This window comes from Loxodonta africana, chromosome 1 (genome assembly GCF_030014295.1).
Source record: "Loxodonta africana isolate mLoxAfr1 chromosome 1, mLoxAfr1.hap2, whole genome shotgun sequence".
Lineage (NCBI taxonomy): Eukaryota > Metazoa > Chordata > Mammalia > Proboscidea > Elephantidae > Loxodonta > Loxodonta africana.
Window position 1 is genome coordinate 56,334,002 of NC_087342.1, and position 21,180 is coordinate 56,355,181.

General features: G+C 43.8%; 1 protein-coding gene across 8 annotated transcripts in view; it reads right to left on the bottom strand.

Moving 5' to 3' along the window:
• Window positions 1–7,183: 7,183 nt before the first annotated feature.
• Window positions 7,184–21,180, bottom strand: part of MCUR1 (mitochondrial calcium uniporter regulator 1) — a 35,335-nt gene continuing 21,338 nt past the window's right edge. The window contains exons 9-10 of one of the 8 annotated variants that reach the window (XR_010321243.1): window positions 20,427–20,989; window positions 7,184–18,059 (exon numbers count right to left, since the gene is read on the bottom strand). Coding sequence is in view for 4 of the 8 variants with exons in the window: in XM_064280903.1 (XP_064136973.1) it covers window positions 20,934–20,989 (56 nt within the window). In the remaining 4 variants the exon portion in view is untranslated. Of the gene's footprint in view, window positions 20,990–21,180 lie in introns of all 8 variants that reach the window. The other 7 variants (XM_064280903.1, XR_010321245.1, XM_064280881.1 and 4 more) reach the window with 7 other exon arrangements.

The window sequence follows — 21,180 nt, forward strand, 5'->3', positions numbered from 1 at the left end:
TCCTTCTAGAGATTGCAACCTTGCCCCTAAATCCCAGTCCCTACATACCTGCAGTTAAAACAAACAAACCCATTGCTGTTGAGTTGATTCTAACTCATGGTGATCCCATGTGTTACAGAACAGAACTGCTCCATAGGGTTTTCTTGGCTGTAATCTTAACAGAAACAAATCTCTAGGCCTTTCTTCTACAGAACCATTAGGTGGGTTAGAACCGCCAACCTTTAGATTAGCAGGGGGTCACAAACTGCTTGAGCCACCCAGGGACCACATTACCTGTGGTTAGACTAGCGGGAATCCCACCTTTCTCTCTCCAGAGACTCTTGTCTTGTCAATGACTGGAGCTCCCAACCCAAGCCCCCATTCTTACCAATGTCCCACAATGGTCTGGTCAGCCTCCCTGAAACCATGTCCAAATTAAGAGCCATGCCTTGATTTTCAGCATCAAAGAGGGTATTGAAAGGCCATGTCACTGCTCCAGAGGAGAAAGTTCACATTTGGCCCAAATGGCCTAGATGTGAATCCCAGGTCTGTCACTTACCATAGTAGGTAGAGGTATTCCCAGATGCAGGAAAGCCTGACTTCGCCCTCTACAAAAGGTAGCACTAAAGCATAACGAGTAAATGGATTTTCCTCTCTCATCCTCCCTTTGCCAGATTTAATGGAAATATTTATATGAATCCTTTCCAAATTCACAGAAACTTTTCTAGTACCCATTCTTCCGCTACTCAAAAGGAAGGGAGTCATCGCTTCAGAGATTAGGGTGTGGTATATTTAACAGAACGAGGAAAGCAACTTCAACACAAATGACCAATGTTGGGAGCCTGCACGATTCTCGGGTTATTTTTGGGAGGGGCTGTTTTTCCTTTTTATTCCGTCTTCCTCTCTCTTGAGTTGGCCAGTGATTTCCAATGAATAGAACTCTGTCCAGTACAATCTAGTTGGCCCACATTGAGTAAATAGTGTCAGTCAGAGGTGCTGTCTTGCCACTTTTCATTTTAATTCCCAGTGGAATGAAACTGGGAAAACAGATGTGTTGGGGATATTACCTGTAACCTGTGTTTTTGGTTTGAAAGTGGGTCATCAGCTCAGCAAGGTGATTATAAAAATACACAATAAGGTCACCCCAGTTTCTGAAATCTGCGCCATCATCTCTTGGAGAATTAAAACGTGCTCGGCCACATTATAAAAGCATTTAACGTGTCCAGGTGCAAAGCTTCCTTGCCCAGTCTGGGGGAGCTGCTTCGAGTTGACTTGGCAGGCAACGTCAGGAGTCTGAAGCCGCATCAGCAGGATGCCACACTACCGGCTGCGTCTTCCTCTGCGATCCTGCCAGGGAGACTGTGTTGAAAGCCATTATTGATTACCATCTAATCTACACTGTGTTAGGAGCTGAAGTGAATCTGACAGACCTGGTACATTCCAGTCGATGCAGGCGGAGAGAGTGTCCTTGAGGATATGAAGTTGCAACCAAGAAGCCAGTCAGATTCCCTCTTCATATTCAGCCCATGATTGTTCAGAGATGCCCAATTTCATCCTGGGGAGTCGGGGAAGACTTGAGTCAGGGAAGAATTCCCAAGAGAAGACTTGGCATTTAAACTTTAGTTTTCTTTTTCTTTTTTTGGAGCCCTGTCGGCACAGTGGTTAAGAGCTATGGCTGCTAACCAAAAAGTCGGCAGTTCAAATCCACAAGCCACTCCTTGGAAACCCTACGGGGCAGTTCTACTCTGTCCTATAAGATCACTATGAGTCGGAATCAACTCGAGGGCGATGGGTTTTTGGTTTTCATTTTTTAAAAAATAGTATTACATGCTCATGGTTAAAAACAAAACAAAACAAAAAACCTTAAAGAGTCTGAAATCAAATAAACGAAGCCAGTTATCATCAAGTCGGCTCTCACTCATGGCGACCCCATGTGTGACACCATAGAACTGTACCCCACAGGATTTTCGAGGCTGTGAACTTTGAGAAGTAGATTGCCGGAAGTTTCTTCTGAGGTACCTCTGGGTAGATTCAAACCTCCAACCTTTCAGTTACCAAGGGCTTAACTGTTTGGGCCACCCAGGGCCCCATAAACAGCATACACTGAGTGGTAAATTTCCCTCCCACTACTGCCCCCCAGTTCCCTCCCTGAGGCAACTACTGTTACCAAATTTTTGTGTGTCCTACCAGAGACAGCCCATGTTAATAAGAAGAGCTTTGAGTTTTGAAATGCATTTTTATGTGCTCAGCTCAAGTGTTTTATAAGGAACCTTTTCCAAATAACTCTCCATGGTAACATAACTCTGGAACATACACAACACACACACTCACACAGAAATATACACGCAAACACACAATCTTTTCAGCATAAAACGGAGGGGAAATGATGCAAGAGAGAGTGAATAGAAGCCATATTACAGTAAACCACAGTGGTTAGTGGATTCTCAGATGGTTCCAGACAGCTTTTCATACAGAAATAGCCCAGTAAGAACGCTCAGCCTACTCAGACTGCAGAACAAATCCCAGGAACTTGCTTTTGTGCAGCCTTCCCCTTAAAGCTCAAGTCTAAACACATCAGAGCTTGGCAGGGCTGGGTGGGGACATTAGCTGACAAACAAAATATTCCAGCTCCTCAGACTCTGCTTGTTTTTTTTCTCTGAACCAATAGAGCTGTCCTAGTCATCTAGTGCTGCTATAACAGAAATACCACAAGTGGATGGCTTTAACAAAGAGAAATGTATTTCCTCACAATAAAGTAGGCTAAAAGTACAAATTCAGGGCATCAGCTCTAGGAGAAGGCTTTCTCTCTCTGTCGGCCTTCTCATCAATCTTCCCCCCAACAAGGAGCTTCTCCACGCCAGGACCCTGGGTGCAAGACCTGCTCTGCTCCTGGTTGTTCTTTCTTGGTGGTATGAGGTTCCCCCTCTCTGCTCACTTCCCTTTCCTTTTATCTCTTGAGAGATAAAAGGTAGTACAGGACATGTCCCAGGGAAACTCCCTTTACATTGGATCAGGGATGTGACCTTAGAATCCCACCCTAATCCTCTTTAACATAAAATTACAATCACAAAGTGGAGGACAACCACACTATGCTGGGAATCATGGCCCAGCCAAATGGACACACACACTTCTGGGGGGACAGAATTCCATCCATGACAAGAGCCCTCTTCTAATAGATTGCCCCTGCTCCCCCACCCCAACCAGAGGCAGAAACCAGGGCTTTGAACCAGTTTGTTCCAGTTCAAGCCCCTGCTAAGAATTTGCATTTCTACCCCCAGATATACTGAATCAGAATTTACAGTTTAACAAGATCCTCAGATGACTCTTAATGTATAATAAATTTTGAGAACCGGTGCTCTACTAGTGGTTCTCAGAATTGGTCTCTAACCAGCAGAATTAGCATCGCCTGGAAACTTGTTAGAAATGCAGATTCTCAGCAAGGGGCTTGAACTAGACCAAACCGAAGCCCTGGCAGAAAACAGAAAGCCTCTCTAGTTTTTCTCATTCATGCATTTGAATAAAAAGCCAACTCACTTTCATACTGTAAAGGAAAAAAAAAAAAAAAAAGAGGTAAATATAAAGCTAAGGTATGTATGTGCCAACTTGGCAGAAAAAGATTAAGAAAATGATTTTATCTATCAGGCCATTCTGAAATTAAGTGATACGAAGGGTTGTTTGAAGCTGGAAGAGGTACTTGTCTTCAGAGTAGAGGTGGATGAATGGGGGTGATATAGAATAACTTGATAAGTTGTTCTAAAGATTTTCCATAACTGAAGTGTGAATGGCACAGTGGTTAAGCACTCAACTGCTAACTGAGAAGTCAGTGGTTCGAATACACCAGCCTGCTGCTCAGGAGAAAGATGTGGCAGTCTGCTTCCATAAAGATATACAGCCTTGGAAACCCCATGGGGCAGTTCTACCCTGTCCTATAGGGTCACTATGAGTTGGAATCGACTTGATGGCAACGGGTCTGGTTTTGGTTTGGAAGTGTGAACAAAGACATTTGGGGACTATCTTTTACCTAAGTACCAATACAGAATAAAAGAGTTGCCATAATTATCAGTGAAATCAGTCAATTTCCAGAGGCCTGGGCAAAAGTCTTTCATCAAAAGGCAATATTCTAATATAGGAGGCACATGAAAACTAATAGAAAAAGATAGTTTTCACTGTTTAGCAGATACACTGAGAGAGTACAGGTCTTATTCTTGGCCAAGGAAATAGTTACTTGTATGTGTGCTTTTGGGGACACTGGAAAGATCACTCTCCAAGAAAATACTGCCTCACCTGCTGGCTGTTGTTTTTGTAAAGCGCGATGAGTTGGCTTCGACTAATAGCAACCTTATGTATCACAGAAGGAAACATTGTCTGGTGTTGCACCATCCTCACGTCACTGCTGTATACATGCTGACTAGTGCCTAAAAATTGGTTAATAGTTGAGAAATCCTTAAATTCCTCAGTACCAGATAAATCATAATAAGCAAATGCCCTGGAAAAAAAAAGCCCAGCAATATAATAATGAGAAAACATGCTCTTTTCATGAGCACTTACAGTAACTGCTTTACTGCCATTTCGTACTCTGGTTTTATACGAATTATCTCCTTTAATCCTTGTGGTAGCTAGTCTCTAAGATAGCACCCACTGACCTTTGACTCTGGATGTTCACACCTTTGTGTGGTCCCAGTCCCTTGCATCTGGGCTGGCCCCGTGACTCACAATAGAACGGGGTGAAGTGACACTATGTGACTTCTTAGGCTAGACCAGAAGAAGCCTTACAGTTTCCGCCTTTGTCTCTTGGAATCTTACTCTGGGGAAAAGTCAAGGGCCATGCAAAAAAATCCAACTAGTCTGAAACTGCCGTGTTGTGACGAAGCCCAAGCTATCTAGGTGGGGTGGATGATTGAAGGGTGAGAGGGCAGAGATGCAGAAAGAACCTGGGTCCCTCACACGTGTTCAATCAACCTGCACCCCACCTTTGAACTTCCAATCATGTGAGTCAATAAATTTCCTTATTGATTAAACCTAGCTGAGTTGGAAGTGGAAACCCTGGTGGTGTAGTAGTTCAGTGCTACGGCTGCTAACCAAAGGGTCGGGAGTTTGAATACGCCAGGTGCTCCTTGGAAACTCTATGGGGCAGTTCTACTCTGTCCTATAGGGTCGCTACGAGTCACAATCGACTTGACGGCACTGGGTTTGGTTTTTTGGAGTTGGAATTTGTTTACCTGCAGCTGAAAACACTCTACCAGGTACAAGAAGCATTATGAACTCTATTTCACATAGGAGACGGGGGTTAGGTGATTTGCACTAGTTCAGACAATGAGGCAGCAAAGGAGTAAGAATTTCAACCCAGGTCTCTTTGTTGTCAAAGCTCACCTTCACAGTGAAGCCATAAATGGGTGAGAGTAGGGGTTTTGTGTTTTCGGTTGGTTGTTACTGTTGTTAACGGCTGTCAGCCCTGACACGTGGTGACCCCATGCATAATGAAATGAAACGCAGTTGCCTTGTCCTGCAGTCGCAGTTCAGACTGTTGTGATCCATAGGGTTTTCACCGGCTAATTTTCAGAAGTAGATCTCCAGAGCTTTCTTTCGAGTCTGTCTTAGTCTGAAAGCGCCACTGAAACCTTCTCAGCATCATGGCAACACGCGAGCCTCCACTGACAGACAAGTGGTGGCTGCGCATGAGATGCACTGGCCAGGAATTGAACCCGGGTCTCCCACATGCAGGACAAGAATTCTACCACTGAACCACAATATGAAGCCAATCGGCATCTGACAAGACAGGGGGTACTATGGAGGACAGAATAGGTCCAGAAAGTGGAGGTAGGATGGACATACAATTCCTGCTGAATTCTAGTTAGGGCTGACCCTATGCTCTGGTATCTCTTCTCGTCCTTAAATTAAATGACATCCTCTCTCCTCCCCTTCCCCCCAGAACACATTGACATATGTTGTTTTGCAAGAACGACACTGGAAGAGTGTAAAGCAAGTGTTCCCTTTAGGAGTAGGCTGATTGGTCCAAGTAGCTCTATAAACTGCAGCCACCCACTCCACGCTACTCCAAAGGCAGTTTATAATCACAAAAGGAACAATCCGGCAGATTCCAGTTGTCAACGCAGCTAGAATGTAGCAGCAGCAGGCCTGTCACAAGAGACTTGCTACAGCATACATTCAGGGTTTTCAGAAACTCGGGGATTGGCCTCGAATGGATACCAGCATTTGAGGGGGGCCCCAGCCTCTTTTCCATCACATTGTCATCTCCACTCAGATCTGCACATTGTCACCTCCACTCAGATCTGTGGTGACCCACTCCCACCACATCCCTGCCTCCTCTGGTACCCCTCAGAGAGTGATGTGGCTAATTTTAACCTGTAATCTGAAGCCCAGCACAGGGAAGTCTCAAAGTACCAGGACAGTTACAGCTAAAGGGCACTTTAGGGGAAAACATGAAACAAGAATTGAGAGAAAGAAAAACACAGAGAAGGTGGCAACTCTTCTCTCCAACAAGCATCCAGAGCCTAAAATAAAGGCAGATCCTCCTTGATAAAAATTCTGATGAAGGACTTTGTCCTAATTTGAAACAGATTGCTACGGGCAACAGAAACAAGCATCTATTGGAGACTGCTGTGCGCAGAGCATTGTTCAGCCCGGGGTTAGGAACGCCAGTGAGTTAAAGGACAGTCCTCCCTGTGATGCTTAGAAACGGCCCTAAAACAATACATCAGGAAGAACAAGAGAGTGCACCAGAGGTGACAAAGTGCACTAAAATTCTTTCTACCCACCAGCTGCCATTCTAAATGTTTCCTGAGTATAAACCATACTAAACCCGTTACCATCGAGTCATTTCTACTTCATGGCAACCCCACGTGTTACAGAGTAGAGCCGCTCCATAGGGTTTTCTTGGCTGTAATCTTTATGGATGCAGGTAGCCCAGTTAGTAGCCAAGAGCAAACCATTTGAGCCACCTGGGTACCTTTTTATATGTACCAAACCCATTGTCATTGAGTCAATTCTGACTCATAGCAACCCTTTAGGACAGAGTAGACTACCCCATAGGGTTTCCAAGGAGCGCCTGGTGGATATGAACTGCCGACCGTTGGGTTAGCAGCCATAGCTCTTAACCACTACGTCACCAGGGTTTCCTTTTATGTGTATAGTTTAATTTAATCCTCGTAGCCCTATGAGGTAAAAAAAACAAAAAAACAAACAAACAAAAAAACACCCTATGAGGTAGGTATTGTTATTACCCCTGTTTTACTGATGGGGAAACTGAGGCACTGAGCAGTTAAGTCATCTGCCCAAGGTCACAGAGGATTCACACTGAGGCAGCCTGGTTCCCAAGGCCATGCTCCTAACCATGACACAGTACTTTCCTAGGGAGAAATCCAGAGAAGAATGGGGTTTATCTAGACAGCTTTCTGGAGGAGATAAGTTTTGACCAGGAAGAATGGAGATTCAAGGCAAAGATGGGGGTAAATAAGAATGAGTTAAATTTAAAAAGTAGGTTTCTCTTTTTGTTAACCTACTGTCATGGATTGAATTGTGTCCCCCCGCAAAATATGTGTCAACTTGGTTGGGCCATGATTCCCAGTATTGTGTGGCTGTCTTCCATTTTGTGTTTGTAATTTTATGTTAAGATGATTAGGGTGGGATTGTAACAGCACCCTTCCTGAGGTCACCTCCCTGATCCAGGGTAAAGGGAGTTTCCCTGGGGTGTGGCCTGCACCACCTTTTATCTCTCAAGAGATAAAAGGAAAGGGAAGCAAGCAGAGAGTAGGGGACCTCATACCACCAAGATAGCAGCACCAGGAGCAAAGTGCATCCTTTGGACATGGGGTCCCTGTGCCTGAGAAGCTCCCCAACCAGGGGAAGATTTAGGACAAGGGCCTTCCTCCAGAGCCGACAGAGAGAAAGCCTTCCCCTGGAGTTGATGCCCTGAATTTGGACTTATAACCTCACAGGCTGTGAGAAAATTAATTTCTCTTTGTTCAAGCCATCCACTTGTGGTATTTCTGTTATGGCAGCACTAGATGACTAAGGCACCTACGTTTCTGTTAACGATTATAGTGGGCATTCTTTCACGGAAGGCCTCATATATTTATATTTTATTATTCTGTGAGTCCTGAGTACTGGGGTTCTGTTGGCCTGAGTTCCAAGACCAAAGTCTTTGGAACCACAGTTACGGGGGCTGCAAAGGACCATACACCACCTGGCCCAACCCTCCTATTTTAGAGATCAAACAACTAAGGTTTAAAGAGATTTGGTGGTGTGCCTCAGGTCTTCATCTAGGCTAGTACCTCCTGAGTCTCAGTCCAGGACCTTTTCGCTACCCCACACATCCTCCCTTCGGCGGCCTCCTGGTTTTAGGCAGCTGGAGATGGGCTAGGGTCGCTATGAGTTGGAACCGATTCGACGGCACCTAACAACAACAAAAGACCAGAGTAGAGCACCTGGGTAGTGCAAATGGTTAATATGCTCAGGTGCTAACTGAAAGGCTGGGGTTTCAAGTTCACCCAAAGGTCCAGGTGAGCTACCAAAAAATCAGCCACTAAAAACCCTGTGGAGCACAGTTCTACGCTGACACACATGGAGTTGCCATGAGTCAGAGTTGACTCATAGCAACTGTTTCTCTAACTGGTTAAGAAAAGCATTCCAGTTGGGGAATTTGAGGGCCTTGTGGGGCATGGGGAAGGAATCTTGAAGGCCCTGCTCTCTCTGGAGTGACCGGCCTGGGGTCCCCGGGTGGCTAACCTCTGGACCTTCCTGCCTCCAGCCCTGAAATTGTGTTTCCGGTTCCCCCTTCTGGGCGCATGCTATCACACTCCCTAAAAGAGACCTCCGGTGGCCTGATGAGGGAGCTCTGCCCCCCTCTCCGCCACATACTGGTGAGCCCTATGATGTGCCGGCACAGTGCTGGCCACTGGGAGGCAGAGTTAAGCCATCCAACCCTGCCCTGAGGAACTGGGGAGACAAACTCCCCAAAGGAGGAGCTGGGGAGACAAACACAGAAATGAGTGATCTCAGTTTCTCTCCTCGTGCTGCCCAAGAGACTGCCTGACTCACAAAACATTTTAACTATCTGGGTGATAACTAGACGATTTCAATGAGTTATCACTGAGCCCTAATAAAAAGTAATTTGGGATTTAATAACAACCAAAGTGTCATTTTCTTGGCGAGACTGGTCCAGAGTCACGTGGTACGGGGAGAGACACTGAAGGAAGGATCAGCTCACTCAGATCTGGCTTCTTCCACTCACTAGCCATGTGGCCTGATGCAAGCCTCGCTCAACTTCCCTGGCTTGGTTCTTCATCTTAGAGTGAACATGTAAAAAAGAAGGGACCAAAACAAAACAAACCCGTTGCCATCATGTTGATTCTGACTCATAATGACCCTACGGGACAAAGTGGAATTGCCCCATAGGGTTTTCAAAGATGGCTGGTGAATACGAACTGCCTACCATTTGGTTAGCAGCCCAACACTTCCTTCCAACACCCACTAGTGTTTTCCTCCTTCTGCTCCTTCTTCTTCTAAAGAAATGGGGGTTTGCCTTCTATAGTTGCATATTTTTTCTAACAGCTTTACTGAGATAGAATTCACATGCCATACAATCCACCGATTTAAAGTGTACAATTCGATGGTTTTTAGTATATTCACAGGGTTGGGCAACTATCACCACAATCAATTTTAGAACATTTTCGTCACCTTAAAAAGAAACCCTTTGGCCCCCGGACTCTCTGTTAACCACAGACTAAAACCATTCCTGAAGCCAACTCTTCAGACAAAGATTAGACTGGACTATAAAACATAAAATACTACTCATTAAGAGTGTGCTTATTAGTTCAAGTAGATACATGAGACTACATGGGCAGCTCCTGTCTGGAGGTAAGAAGAGAAGGCAGAAAGGGGCAGAAGCTGGGTTAATGAACACAGGAAATCTGGGGTGGACGGGGGAGTGTATGGTCACACTATAGGGAGAGCAACTAGGTTCACACAACATGTGTATAAATTTTTGTATGAGAAACTAACTTGAGCTGTAAACTTTCACCTAAAGCACAACAGAAAAATAGAAAAAGAAACCCTGCCTTTCAGGGTGATGAAAAAGTTCTGGAACAAGATAGTGACGATGGTTGCACAACACTGTGAATGTATATATGCCCCTGAGTGGCACACTTCAAAATGGCAAATTTTTTTTTTGGTTTGTTTTGTTTTTTTAAATAATTTTATTGTGCTTTAAGTGAAAGTTTACAAATCAAGTCAGTCTCTCACATATAAACTTATATACACCTTACTACATACTCCCACATACTCTCCCCCTAATAAGTCAGCCTGCTCCCTCCTTCCAGTCTCTCCTTTTGTGACCGTTTTGTAAAATGGCGAATTTTATGTTGTGTATTTTACCACACACACACGAGGTTGATAAACAGAATTCCTGTACCCGTTAGCAGTCACTCCCTGTTTCCCTTTAGCCCTCCAGCCATAGGTAACCATCAGTCTACTTTCTGTGGATTTGCCTACTGAGGTGAAGTATGGTTTTGATTTTTTTTTTTTAACACGCAAGAGTTTGGATGGAAAGTACGGTGTGCCCCCAAGTGTCTCCGTTCTTCCTCCCATTTTTCTGAGATCTGAAGTCTCGCTTTGCTTGAGAAGGGGGAGAGACACCTGGTTTCCACGGACTCCTTGGGAAACGGAGAGTAGGTGAGAAGGTTTTTATACCGATGAAACACAGAATTTGGATGAGATACTAATGTCCCCAAGGGCATAGTTAGAATTTGGGTAGCCTAACTTTCTGGGGAACTTTTGAAAAGCTGTGAAATTTGTTTTATTTTTTCATGCAGTGTCCCAGATGGCCTACTTGGATGATTAAGAATAAAATACTCTAGTGAATGATCATGTCACAAAAGAGGGGCACCAAACTAAACACTAAGGAATTATTTTAAGGCCTAAACTTCGCATGAATCTAAGGCCTAAACAGTCAACATCAATCTCTTTATATAACCAAAAAAAAAAAAACCAGACCCAGTGCCATCGAGTCCCAACTCATAGCGACCCTATAGGACAGAGTAGAACTGCCCCATAGAGTTTTCAAGAAGTGCCTGGTAGATTCGAACTGCTGACCCTTTGGTTAGCAGTCATAGCACTTAACCACTACGCCACCAGGGTTTCTATATAACACCTCCCAAATAAAAAGATAAAAATTCACAGTCATTCCGGGGCCTGTACAAAGAGTTGATAAGAGTTGGTAAGATATAACACTTGAGAGCTTATATTTATTTCCTATTCAATTACGTAAATTCCTTCAATGTTGTTGTTGGGTGCCTTCATGTCAATTCTGACTCATAGCAACCCCACGTGACAGAATAGAACTGCCCAATAGGGTTTCCTAGGCTGTAATCTTTAGGGGAGCAGATCGCCAGGTCTTTTCTCCCATGGAGCAGCTGGTGGGTTCGAACCGCCAACCTTTAGGTTAGCAGCCAAGCACTTAACCATTGAGCCACCAGAGCTCCTCCAAAACCCACCTACAATCCCAACACTAATACCTACAATTTCTACCTATCTGTTCAAAGGATTAGTTTCTTTTGTTAGAATACTGCATTTTCTCAATAAATACGTCTGCTTGGGACTCTGGGATGGTTGCTAGGAAAAGTACTAAAGGAAATTTGCTTGTTTGGGTAGTGGTGTAAGCAATATTACTAGTAATTACTAGGAAGTGATTCCAGTTATTGTACGCTGACTACATTGTGTTTTCTTTGCATGTATGGGATTTTAAAAGCCATTTTCATTTGATCCTTGCTAAGTGCTATCAGATGGGCAGGGAACCTGTTCTCTGGCATCAGGATACTTGGGTTTGAATCCGGAGTCACCACTTATTAAGCTGGGTGATCTTGGGCAAGTTACTTCAAGTTTCTAATGCCTCAGTTTCCTTATCTGTAAAAGAGAGATAATTATACTACTTACTTCACAGGAACGTCATGGAGACTAGCTGATCCCATAATGATTGAGAACAGTGCCTGGTATATAGTAAGTGCTCAACAAGCATTCCTGTCATCATTATTGTTGTTATTTTAGAAATGTGGGAATTGAGGCTTGGCAAGGTTGACTGGTTTTCCCAAGAGTGCGGTAAGTGGCAAGGCTGGAAGCTGAACCCAGGGTTCCTGACTCATCACATAAGTTGTCAAATTATTTGACCATAAAAACTGGTGTTTAGGAACTGCACTGAGATATTATACCACTAAAACAAGATAATCATGGTTTTATTCATTTGCAGGGAAAAGTTAATAGATTTTTCTCAGTCTTAAACTTAGTCCCTTAGAGTTTTCTTAAACCTTAAGGGCTGGCCAGCACTTGTCCGTAAAGACGTGCTGGTGCTCACAACCAAGCAAAGGAATTCACATCCATCTTGATGGAGAAAACTCACGAATGACTGTGTCGCACACAGTGTTGGCCATTGCGAAAGCCGTTTGTTACTTACAGAAAGCAGCTTACTTTCATTTACAGATAACATCGACCAAAGTAGTCATCCACAATCCCACACCCACTTCTACTTCCTCCTAAGTCAGGAGTTGTCACATTGGATCCCACTTCTACTGACACCAGTTTGTGGTATCAAAGTAGTCCTGGGAAATTCCAGTTTCCCTTCCCTGGTCAGTCCAGACCCCAGCGGCTCCACACAGCCCTTTCTTTCACCCCGGGACTAGGTCAGTGGGTGCTGGGTGCAAGCAAGCTAGGGAGTCCACACAACACTCCCCACTTCAGACCAGCCAGCCCTGACTTTGGGGGCTTTCCTCTACTTCTCAAGGTACCAGGTGCGAGCTATGAAGTCCGCACGACTCCCTCCACTTCAGACCAGCCAGCCCCACTATTTCCTTAGGTCTGATCATTTTTTGCCACAACTCACCAACTCCTGGAAAAGGGCTATCTTTAATTCTGCAGAGAAAAGATACAAACACAAAAAGGGTGAGTTCTGGGATGGGTCTCCCCACAGAGCTTCATGTCCCCAGGGATGTACAGTCCTCCCCCATGCGTCATCAATCCCAAAGCTCCAAGGAAGCTCTGAAGAAAAGGGTCCTTTATAACAGTCATTGGGGCCTCAATGCATAGGCATGATAGGTGCCTCATCTCAAGATCAGTCCCATCAAGTCCCATCAATGAATATGCGCAATCGCTGCTTCGTGGTCCTCTCCCTTCCTGAAGTTATTTGCCAGCTGTGGTCTTTGGGGCTCCCACTACATTTGCAAATAAAGGCAGCTCATTGCTGGCAAATTCCCAGGGTTATCTTCAGGAAACCAGAGACAAAGGCCAAACCAAGTCCTTTGTCCTGCAGTGACTGACCATGAATTAAAATGATAGAAAAAAATAGTAGAGCCAAGTATATATAACCCCTTATATTGAGAAGTTTTGAGAAATATCCAAATGTGTATGCAAATTTAATTAACAACTTTTTTCCTTGAAGCATCCAAGTGAATCTGGGACTATAGTGAGATCCTAGAAACTAGTCATAAAATGAAAACCAGGAATTGAAGATTTGGTTAGAGAGCCAGTACCAATATTATGTGAAACAGAATAAAATAAAATTGCCCACATATCACTGGAAATAAAGAGGAGGGATATTCTGAAGTGTTTCTAGCCACCAAGGGACGGTAACTTGATGGTTATTTAGGGTGCATTGTTTTATTGTCATGAGCATTGTAACTAACACTGCTGAATGCCTGTCCAATGACCATTTTCAGTCTCCTTCTTCTTTGCCGACTTCCTACCACCCCAAAACCAAACCCATTGCTGTCGAGTCGATCCTGATTCATAGTGACCCTACAAGACAGAGTAGAACTGCCCCATCGGGTTTCTAAGGCTGTAATCTTTATAGGAGCAGACTGTCACATCTTTCTCCTGTGGAGCGGCTGGTGGATTTCAACTGCCGACATTTCAGTTAGCAGCTGAGTGCTTAACCACTGTACCACCAGGGCTACTTACTTCCTACCGGAGGGGCTGAAAAAGCCGATTATTTCACTTTGCAACTTCTCTTGCTGCAGGTGGCCAAGATCTAACTAATCCTGATCTATGAGACATAAAAAAAAATTTTTTTTTTGTAGTGGGAGAGATTCTGAGGGAAAATCTCTCTCCCTGATTAAAAGAAGACACACAAGAAGTTTGCACCTCTCTCGCTTTTTGCTTTGGATGTCTCATGTGAGGATGCAATGCCTGGAACTGTGGCAGCCTTCTTGTGTTCAGGCAACCCCAGGCCTGAAACAGAAAGCTAACACATACAGGAAGGAAAGAGTGGGAAGACGAGAAGAGTTGGGTCCTTGAAGGCACCATTAAGCTGCTAACTCAACCCTAACGACTGCCTATTTCAAGAGTAAATATCCACCAGACTGAGTCCAGCACAGCTAGATGTTTCCCAGCTACCATCACTGACTGCTCTGATAGTGACCACAACAGAGGTTCCTGGAGAGAGCTAGAGAAAAATGCAGAACACAATTCTAACTCACAAACAAAAAAGACCAGACTTACTGGTCTGACAGAGACTAGAGGAATCCAGAGAGTATGGCCCCCAGCCACTCTTACAGCTCAGTAATGAAGTTATTCCTTACATGCACCCTTCATCCAAAGATTAGACAGGCCCATAAAACGAAATGAGACTAAATGGGTACACCAGCCCAGGGGCAAGGACTAGAAGGCAGGGGGGACAGGAAAGCTGGTAATGGGGAACCTAAGGTCAAAAAGGGGAGAGTGTTGACATATTGTGGGGTTGGCAACCAATGTCACAAAACAGTAAAGTGTATTAATTATTTAATGAGAAATTAGTTTGCTCTGTAAACCTTCATCTAAAGTACAATAAAAAGGTAAATAAAAAATGTCGTTAGGCCTAGGTCACTGTTTATGTTGCCTGCAGTTGAAAGCATCTAACTACTGATGCAAAGGTAAAAAAATACTTATAAGTGCTTTCGTGGGTTCACTGAATATCTCGATTCTCTGTCTCCCATCTTTTCCCCACAAAATCTTACCATTGAGGTTTTCATGAATAGCAATCCTACAGGGTGGAGAGAAACATTGCCTATTATTGTGTCTCTTGGGATGTTGTGTGGTTCAAATCAGAAAGCAAATGTGAAAGCACTCTGCAACCCCAAAAATATCCTATAAATATAAAAGAAAACGGTAAAAAAATATTTCTGGGTTAGAAAAAGACACTTTTATGCTATAAGGGACAAGATGCTACTGAGCAGCTGGTTCTTCTCTCTGGAGAGAAGAGGGTTGTGGAGTCTGAGGTGACTGAACAGGAAAACAGTTGACAAACCTTCTCTGAAAGACCACAGAAGCAATGTACTAAATGGAAACTTCGTGGGCTATAATACTAAGCCAGCCTGAGGCTTCAGAAGTGTTAACTCGTTAGGGATTACTGAAACACAGTACATGCAAGAAATTAGGATGAGTTTAAACTGAAAAATTACGACCTTGTAAAACACCCATGTTTCAACTTTATTCCTGCAAGTGTTGGCCTAAAGATAGTCATCTGTGTACTTGTGACATGGAAAAGGTGACCAAAAGCTTACGGATCTCTGCTCAAATGAAGGATGCTTACCCTCAGGCCCTGTGGCTGACACTGGTCACTAAGACCCTTCTCCTGTGAATACTGCAAAACTAAGGTAGAGGTACAACTAGCAACGAAGCTCTGCTGCGGAATGCCAGAGGTTTGGATTCCAGGGATAAAGCTTATATTCTTTAAAATAAAATTTTTTTTAAAGAAATTAAAGATCCAGGGTGAAGAAAAAGTCTTTAGTCTGTTCATATGCTGCTGATGTGAAAAAGGGGCCCAGGTGAGACAATGGCACGGACAGTTAAAGTCTGACACACTGCATACTTTCTGAACATGAGGCTAACAACCCTGTTCACAAATCCTTTAGGGCCGTCTCATTTGCTGTCTGCCTGTTAGAACCTTAGCTGCTCACCCTCAAATCTAGTTAACCTTATTCTCCAACTTTGGTAAAAGATTGCTGGTTGGAAAAAACAAAAGGTACCTGAAATTAATTCCCAGGCTATTTAATTCCTTTCATCCACTTTCCCAAGGCGTTGCTTTGTTTTCCTCTGAAGTAGGCGTTAGGACACCTAGGATCAGCCTGCACTGGCTGACTCAAGAACTCCTTTTCCAGACCCGGAAATTCCCTCAAAAGAGCCTCAGGGCAGGATCGTGTAGCAGGAGCTGCAGCATCCTTCTCGAGACCTTGCAGCTACCTAGGCAGCTTGCTTTTCACACCTCCTTCCCAGGCATTTTCAAAGTGGAACGCTGCAGTTCCTGAGCCACAAGGTCACGCGCGGGTGCTTCCCACAGACAGGTTCCCCAAGCTAGAAGCTGGGCTGAGAACGACAACTACCCAGAGACAGTGGAGGAAAGAGGTGCAGAGAGGAAAATGTGATGCACCTGACAGTTTGCCCTTTCTGAAACTTTAGTTATGTAAACCAAAAGAGCAAATTCTTGTCTGTTCAAGCTAGTCCGATTTGAAATTCTATTATTCGCAACCTGAGTCCTCATTAAAAAAAAAAAACCAAACCATCGCCGTCAATTCTGACTCATGGTGACGCCACGTCATGTGTTAAAGAATAAACTGCTCCATACGACTTTCTTGCCTGTAATTTTTATGGCAAGAGATCACCAGGCCTTTCTTCCACGGCACCACTGGGTGGGTTTGAACTGCCAACCTTTAGGTTAGTAACCAAAGAAAAAACCTAACTTGTTGCCATCAAGTCGATTCTGACTCATAGTGACCCTATAGGACAGAGTAGGACTGCCCCACAGGGTTTCAAGGAGCAGCTGGTGGATTCGAACTGCTGACCTTTTGGTTAGCAGCCAAGTTCTTAACCACTGCACCACCAGGGCTCGTTAGGTAGGTAGTCAAGTGCAAACCATGTGTGCCACAAGGGACCTTTGAGTCCTCATAGATATGTCTAAACACTTGTACATAAACCTCATCATCTACCCTTAAACAGGACCACACAAAAGCAATGTTTATGAAGAATGAAAATTTATTTTGTGAGTCAAATAATCACTTTCAAATTTATTTCCTATGTAAATCCAACTCTTCAAATATTAGATTTACTTATAATACACCAGTATTATTATACAATTGGATGGGATAACAGTTGAAATACACTGTAGGCAAGTCGTTCCAGTTTTTCATTTACTTTGAATCAGAAACCGTTATCAGTCACATACAGCATATAAAAACATTACACCCACTCTATTATATAATAAAATGTAACTGAATATTAGCTTAAGTAATAAAATGGTTAAGAAATGACTTGCGTTATAATCAGAAGAATGTAATTATAAGTCTGTAGAAAGGTAAGTATTTCCCAAAGAAAATTCCAATAAAAAGACATTCACAATTTATATAAATTATTTCCATTTAACATATTTTTGTTTTAGTGTCCAAAAAAGCCAAACAAATTGGATAAACTTATGACAAAGCTGAAGTTGCCTAACATGAGTTTGATAATGCTGTCTATATCATGTCTGTTAAGAAACACAAACATCCTTAGAACATAGCACTTTTGGGTGGAGAGAGAAATTCTTGCCAATACTAACACAGTTAATTAACAGGCAGCGAGGCTGGGGATAAGGAGACTAGGAGCTAAGAGGGGAGACTAGGGAGACTGTGCTACTAGGTACAGCTACAAAGGAGAACCAAAAAAACAAAACAAAAAAAAAACCAAGTTGCTGTTGACTCCAACCCATGGCAACCTCAAGTGTGTCAGAGTAAAACTGTGCTCCACAGGGTTTTCAGTGGCTGATTTTTTGGAAGATTGCCAGGCCTTTCTTCCAAGGTGCCTTTGGGTGGACTCAAACCTCCAACCTTTCCGTTAGCAGGCGAGCGTGTCAACTGCTTGCACCACCCAGAAACTCCAGAAAGAGCAATGTACAGTGTTAATGTTGACAGACGATCCAGGCACACAGGGATGTGTTCACTGCGGCTCAGAAAAAGGATTCACAATTTGTTTTTCAAATGTTCAGAGACAAATTCCAGCAACACTTCTGGTTTGAGTCAAGCCTTTCGTTTTGAACTTGTGACTTCTTGACTGAGGTACTTGGCATACTTAAGGGAAAAAATGAACACATTCAGATTCAGTTTCTCGAGACATTAAGCTAGAAGCTGAGAATAAAACCAGCAAAGAAACTGAGTGCTTCCAGTAAAGAAGCGGCACACAAACAGGTGTTGCTTATTCATGGTGCAGGAATGGAGTGAAGCTGGAACGCAGGATCTTTAAAAAAGATACAGGAGAGGAAAGGGGATAAAGTAGGGCTGCAGACAAGCCCTCTAAGAATGAAGGAAGACTAGTGCATGAGAAGGAAATACAAGATCCTGTCCATTTACTATTTGCTTTAGGCCTCTGACAACGTTGTTTTCACTGATACCTAAAGAGGTATTAACCTGTGGTTAAAATGTGGTTAATGTCCCCACGTTCGAGACACAAGGTTGTTGGCGGTCTTCCTTCTCCACAGTAATGCCTAGTTTTTTAGGGTGATCTGAATTCTGGTAGCCAACGCAGCTCAGGCAGTTTTAACAGAGACTATAGCTCTGGTGGTCCAGTGGTAAAGAGCTACGGCTGCTAACAAAAAGGCTGACAGTTTGAATCCACCAGCTGCTCCTTGGAAACTCTATGAGGCAGTTCTACTCTGTCCTTTAGGGTTGCTAGGAGTTTGAATCGACTCAATGGCCATGGGTTTTTATAGTATGCTTAGGAGCCCTGGTGGCATAATGGTTAAGGTGACTGCTAACCAAAAGGTTGGCAGCTGGAAACCAGCAGCGGCTCCGCAGGAGAAAGATGTGGCAGTCTGCTTCTGTAGAGACTTACAGCCTTGGAAGTTCTTTGGGGTGGCTCTGAGCTGAAATCGCTTCCACGGCAGTGGGTTTGGGTAAGTTTTGGACGTCATGCTTACACTGTTCCAGGTGCTGGGGTCAGCAACGGGAAGAAGACACTCGCACTTTTGGCTAAAATATTTTTCAAATTGAATATATTTGACTAAACAGACACAGCACATTCCTGAACCCTCCTCACATGCAGAGGGGGATGCAATTCCCACCGTCAGAGAGCTCACTGTTCCCAAGGCAGAAAAAGGGGGGGGGGGGTGCTGCGCTGTGCTGTGCTGCACAGACCTCTACAGCAAACCCAGGGTCCAGGCGAGCGACAGAGACAGAATAATGCAGCCCAGGAGCTCCAACAGGAACACCATATGGGAATACTTCCGGCAGATGAAAGAATGACATCCCGCTGTATGTTATTTTAAAAACATTTTATCAGGATATATGGACACTTCTGTTTTTAACCTACGCAAGTCATTGCTTGCTTTGGACCATAATTTGTATGAGGTACTATTCCCTCTGGGGAAGTCTTTGCTTTGGAGGTGTGACTTGACAGGAGCTCCACGCTCTGCGCCCTTCCTCCAAGCCCTCACTAGCGCAAGGCTACACCTTCCTTCAGTAGTTACAGGTGTGCTCTTAACGGGTAGCCACTCTCTGAAGCCCCTGCACTTCAGGTAACTGCTAAATATGCCCGACCTCCTGAGGATCCTTCTCTGAAAATGGAAGAACGCATCAAAAAAGAATTTTATTACACAGGTGAGTCTGAATCTACTTGGAGAAGATTAAATGACAATGCTTCACTGTGAAACCGAGCACAGATGCAAAAATACTTGATTTTCACACTTATTTAGAGCTCTGAATCTTTGCGCTACACAAAGTGACAAAAAGTACATTTTTTATTGATTGGTTGAATGGTGAGAACCGGTAGTTTGTTTTACCAACTGTTCAAGGATCTTTATGTGGTGGTTCCGCTGCACCCGGCTGTGTGCGCGTGTGTGGACGAAGACAGGAGAGGTTCCAACATCATTATTTCTAAAATGCTTATTCTCTCAAATGTGCCAGTCAATGACAAATGACTGAGTGCTTCTCCAAAACAACCCCAGTGGTATCAGAGAATTTGTTTAAATACAGAGCTAAGGTAGATATGAGAACATCTTTAACAACAAAAGAAAGCCATCTAGAATAGGATGAGAGCTGGCACGACAGTTCTCCACTCGTTTCGAAGCCGACAATCTGCGGTGATAAGTGTATTCATCAGAGATTTCATCTTTAAGATGTGCATACCTATCGCCAGAGAAGACAAACTGAGTGCCTTAATTGTGTAAGAAGTACAGGAAGATCAGGAGGAAGGAGATTCTGTCCCACAAGGTAGAGTTTCATGCTGAGAATCAGCATTTTCTAGGTAGATACGCCACAAATGGGGAAAAGAGGCGGGGTGGGAGGAGAGGAGGGGAGAAAAATCTAGCAACCTAAGAAGAGAAAAGAGTTCCCGTTATGTTACAACACTCCATTAGGCAACACGATTTTCTAGCTGGAAGGCACATAAAAACTATAGCAATAACTTACTGAGACAAAAAAAAATAAAAAATAAAAACAAACCTCCTTTGAGTGTAGAAGTACAGCTGTAGCACTGACATTCCAACAACTAGGAGTTGAAACACAATAAATACTGTGGAGTCACAGACTGTGGTAGAGGGCCCAGCTGATGTAAACGACGGATCACCAGGTAAAGAGGACTTGGTGCTCTTGGTTTCGTTTCAATGATTCTTTGACACTCATGAAAGCCAATGTGCCCTTGAGATGACAGTCCCCAAATCCTCTGTGTGAGGAAAAGTGAAAACTGCAGAGAATTACACAGGGAATTACTGCTGGTACGTAGCGCCTCGTCCGCCACCACTCAGCGTTACAAAGGCAAAGCGACAGCTGAGAGGAACCATCATGAAATTCCTGACACCTTTACTGTGGTTCGTGTGGTTCTAGGTCCATGATATGTACAGAAATAAATAATATACATCAAAATCAGGGTTAAACGTCAAAATGAGAAAGAAGACAATCTGGTGTTCTTAAGGCAAAAACAACAGAGAGCCCTTTAAAAGAGACACTTTATTACGTCCACAGGCGGTAAAATCCCAGAGCTACAGTTAGGCATGTAAATACAGACCCTGCAAAAAAAAAAACAATAATTGAGAGTGCTATTAGTTGTATTAACAGTTACTCGAGGATACACGTGTAATACAAAAACGCACACACACTCATCCACCAAAAAACAACAAAATTAAATTGCCATGAGATGCCTGCCCACGAACAAAGCAAATCCCACAACCCCAGCTTGCCATCTCCAAAGGGCAAGTGC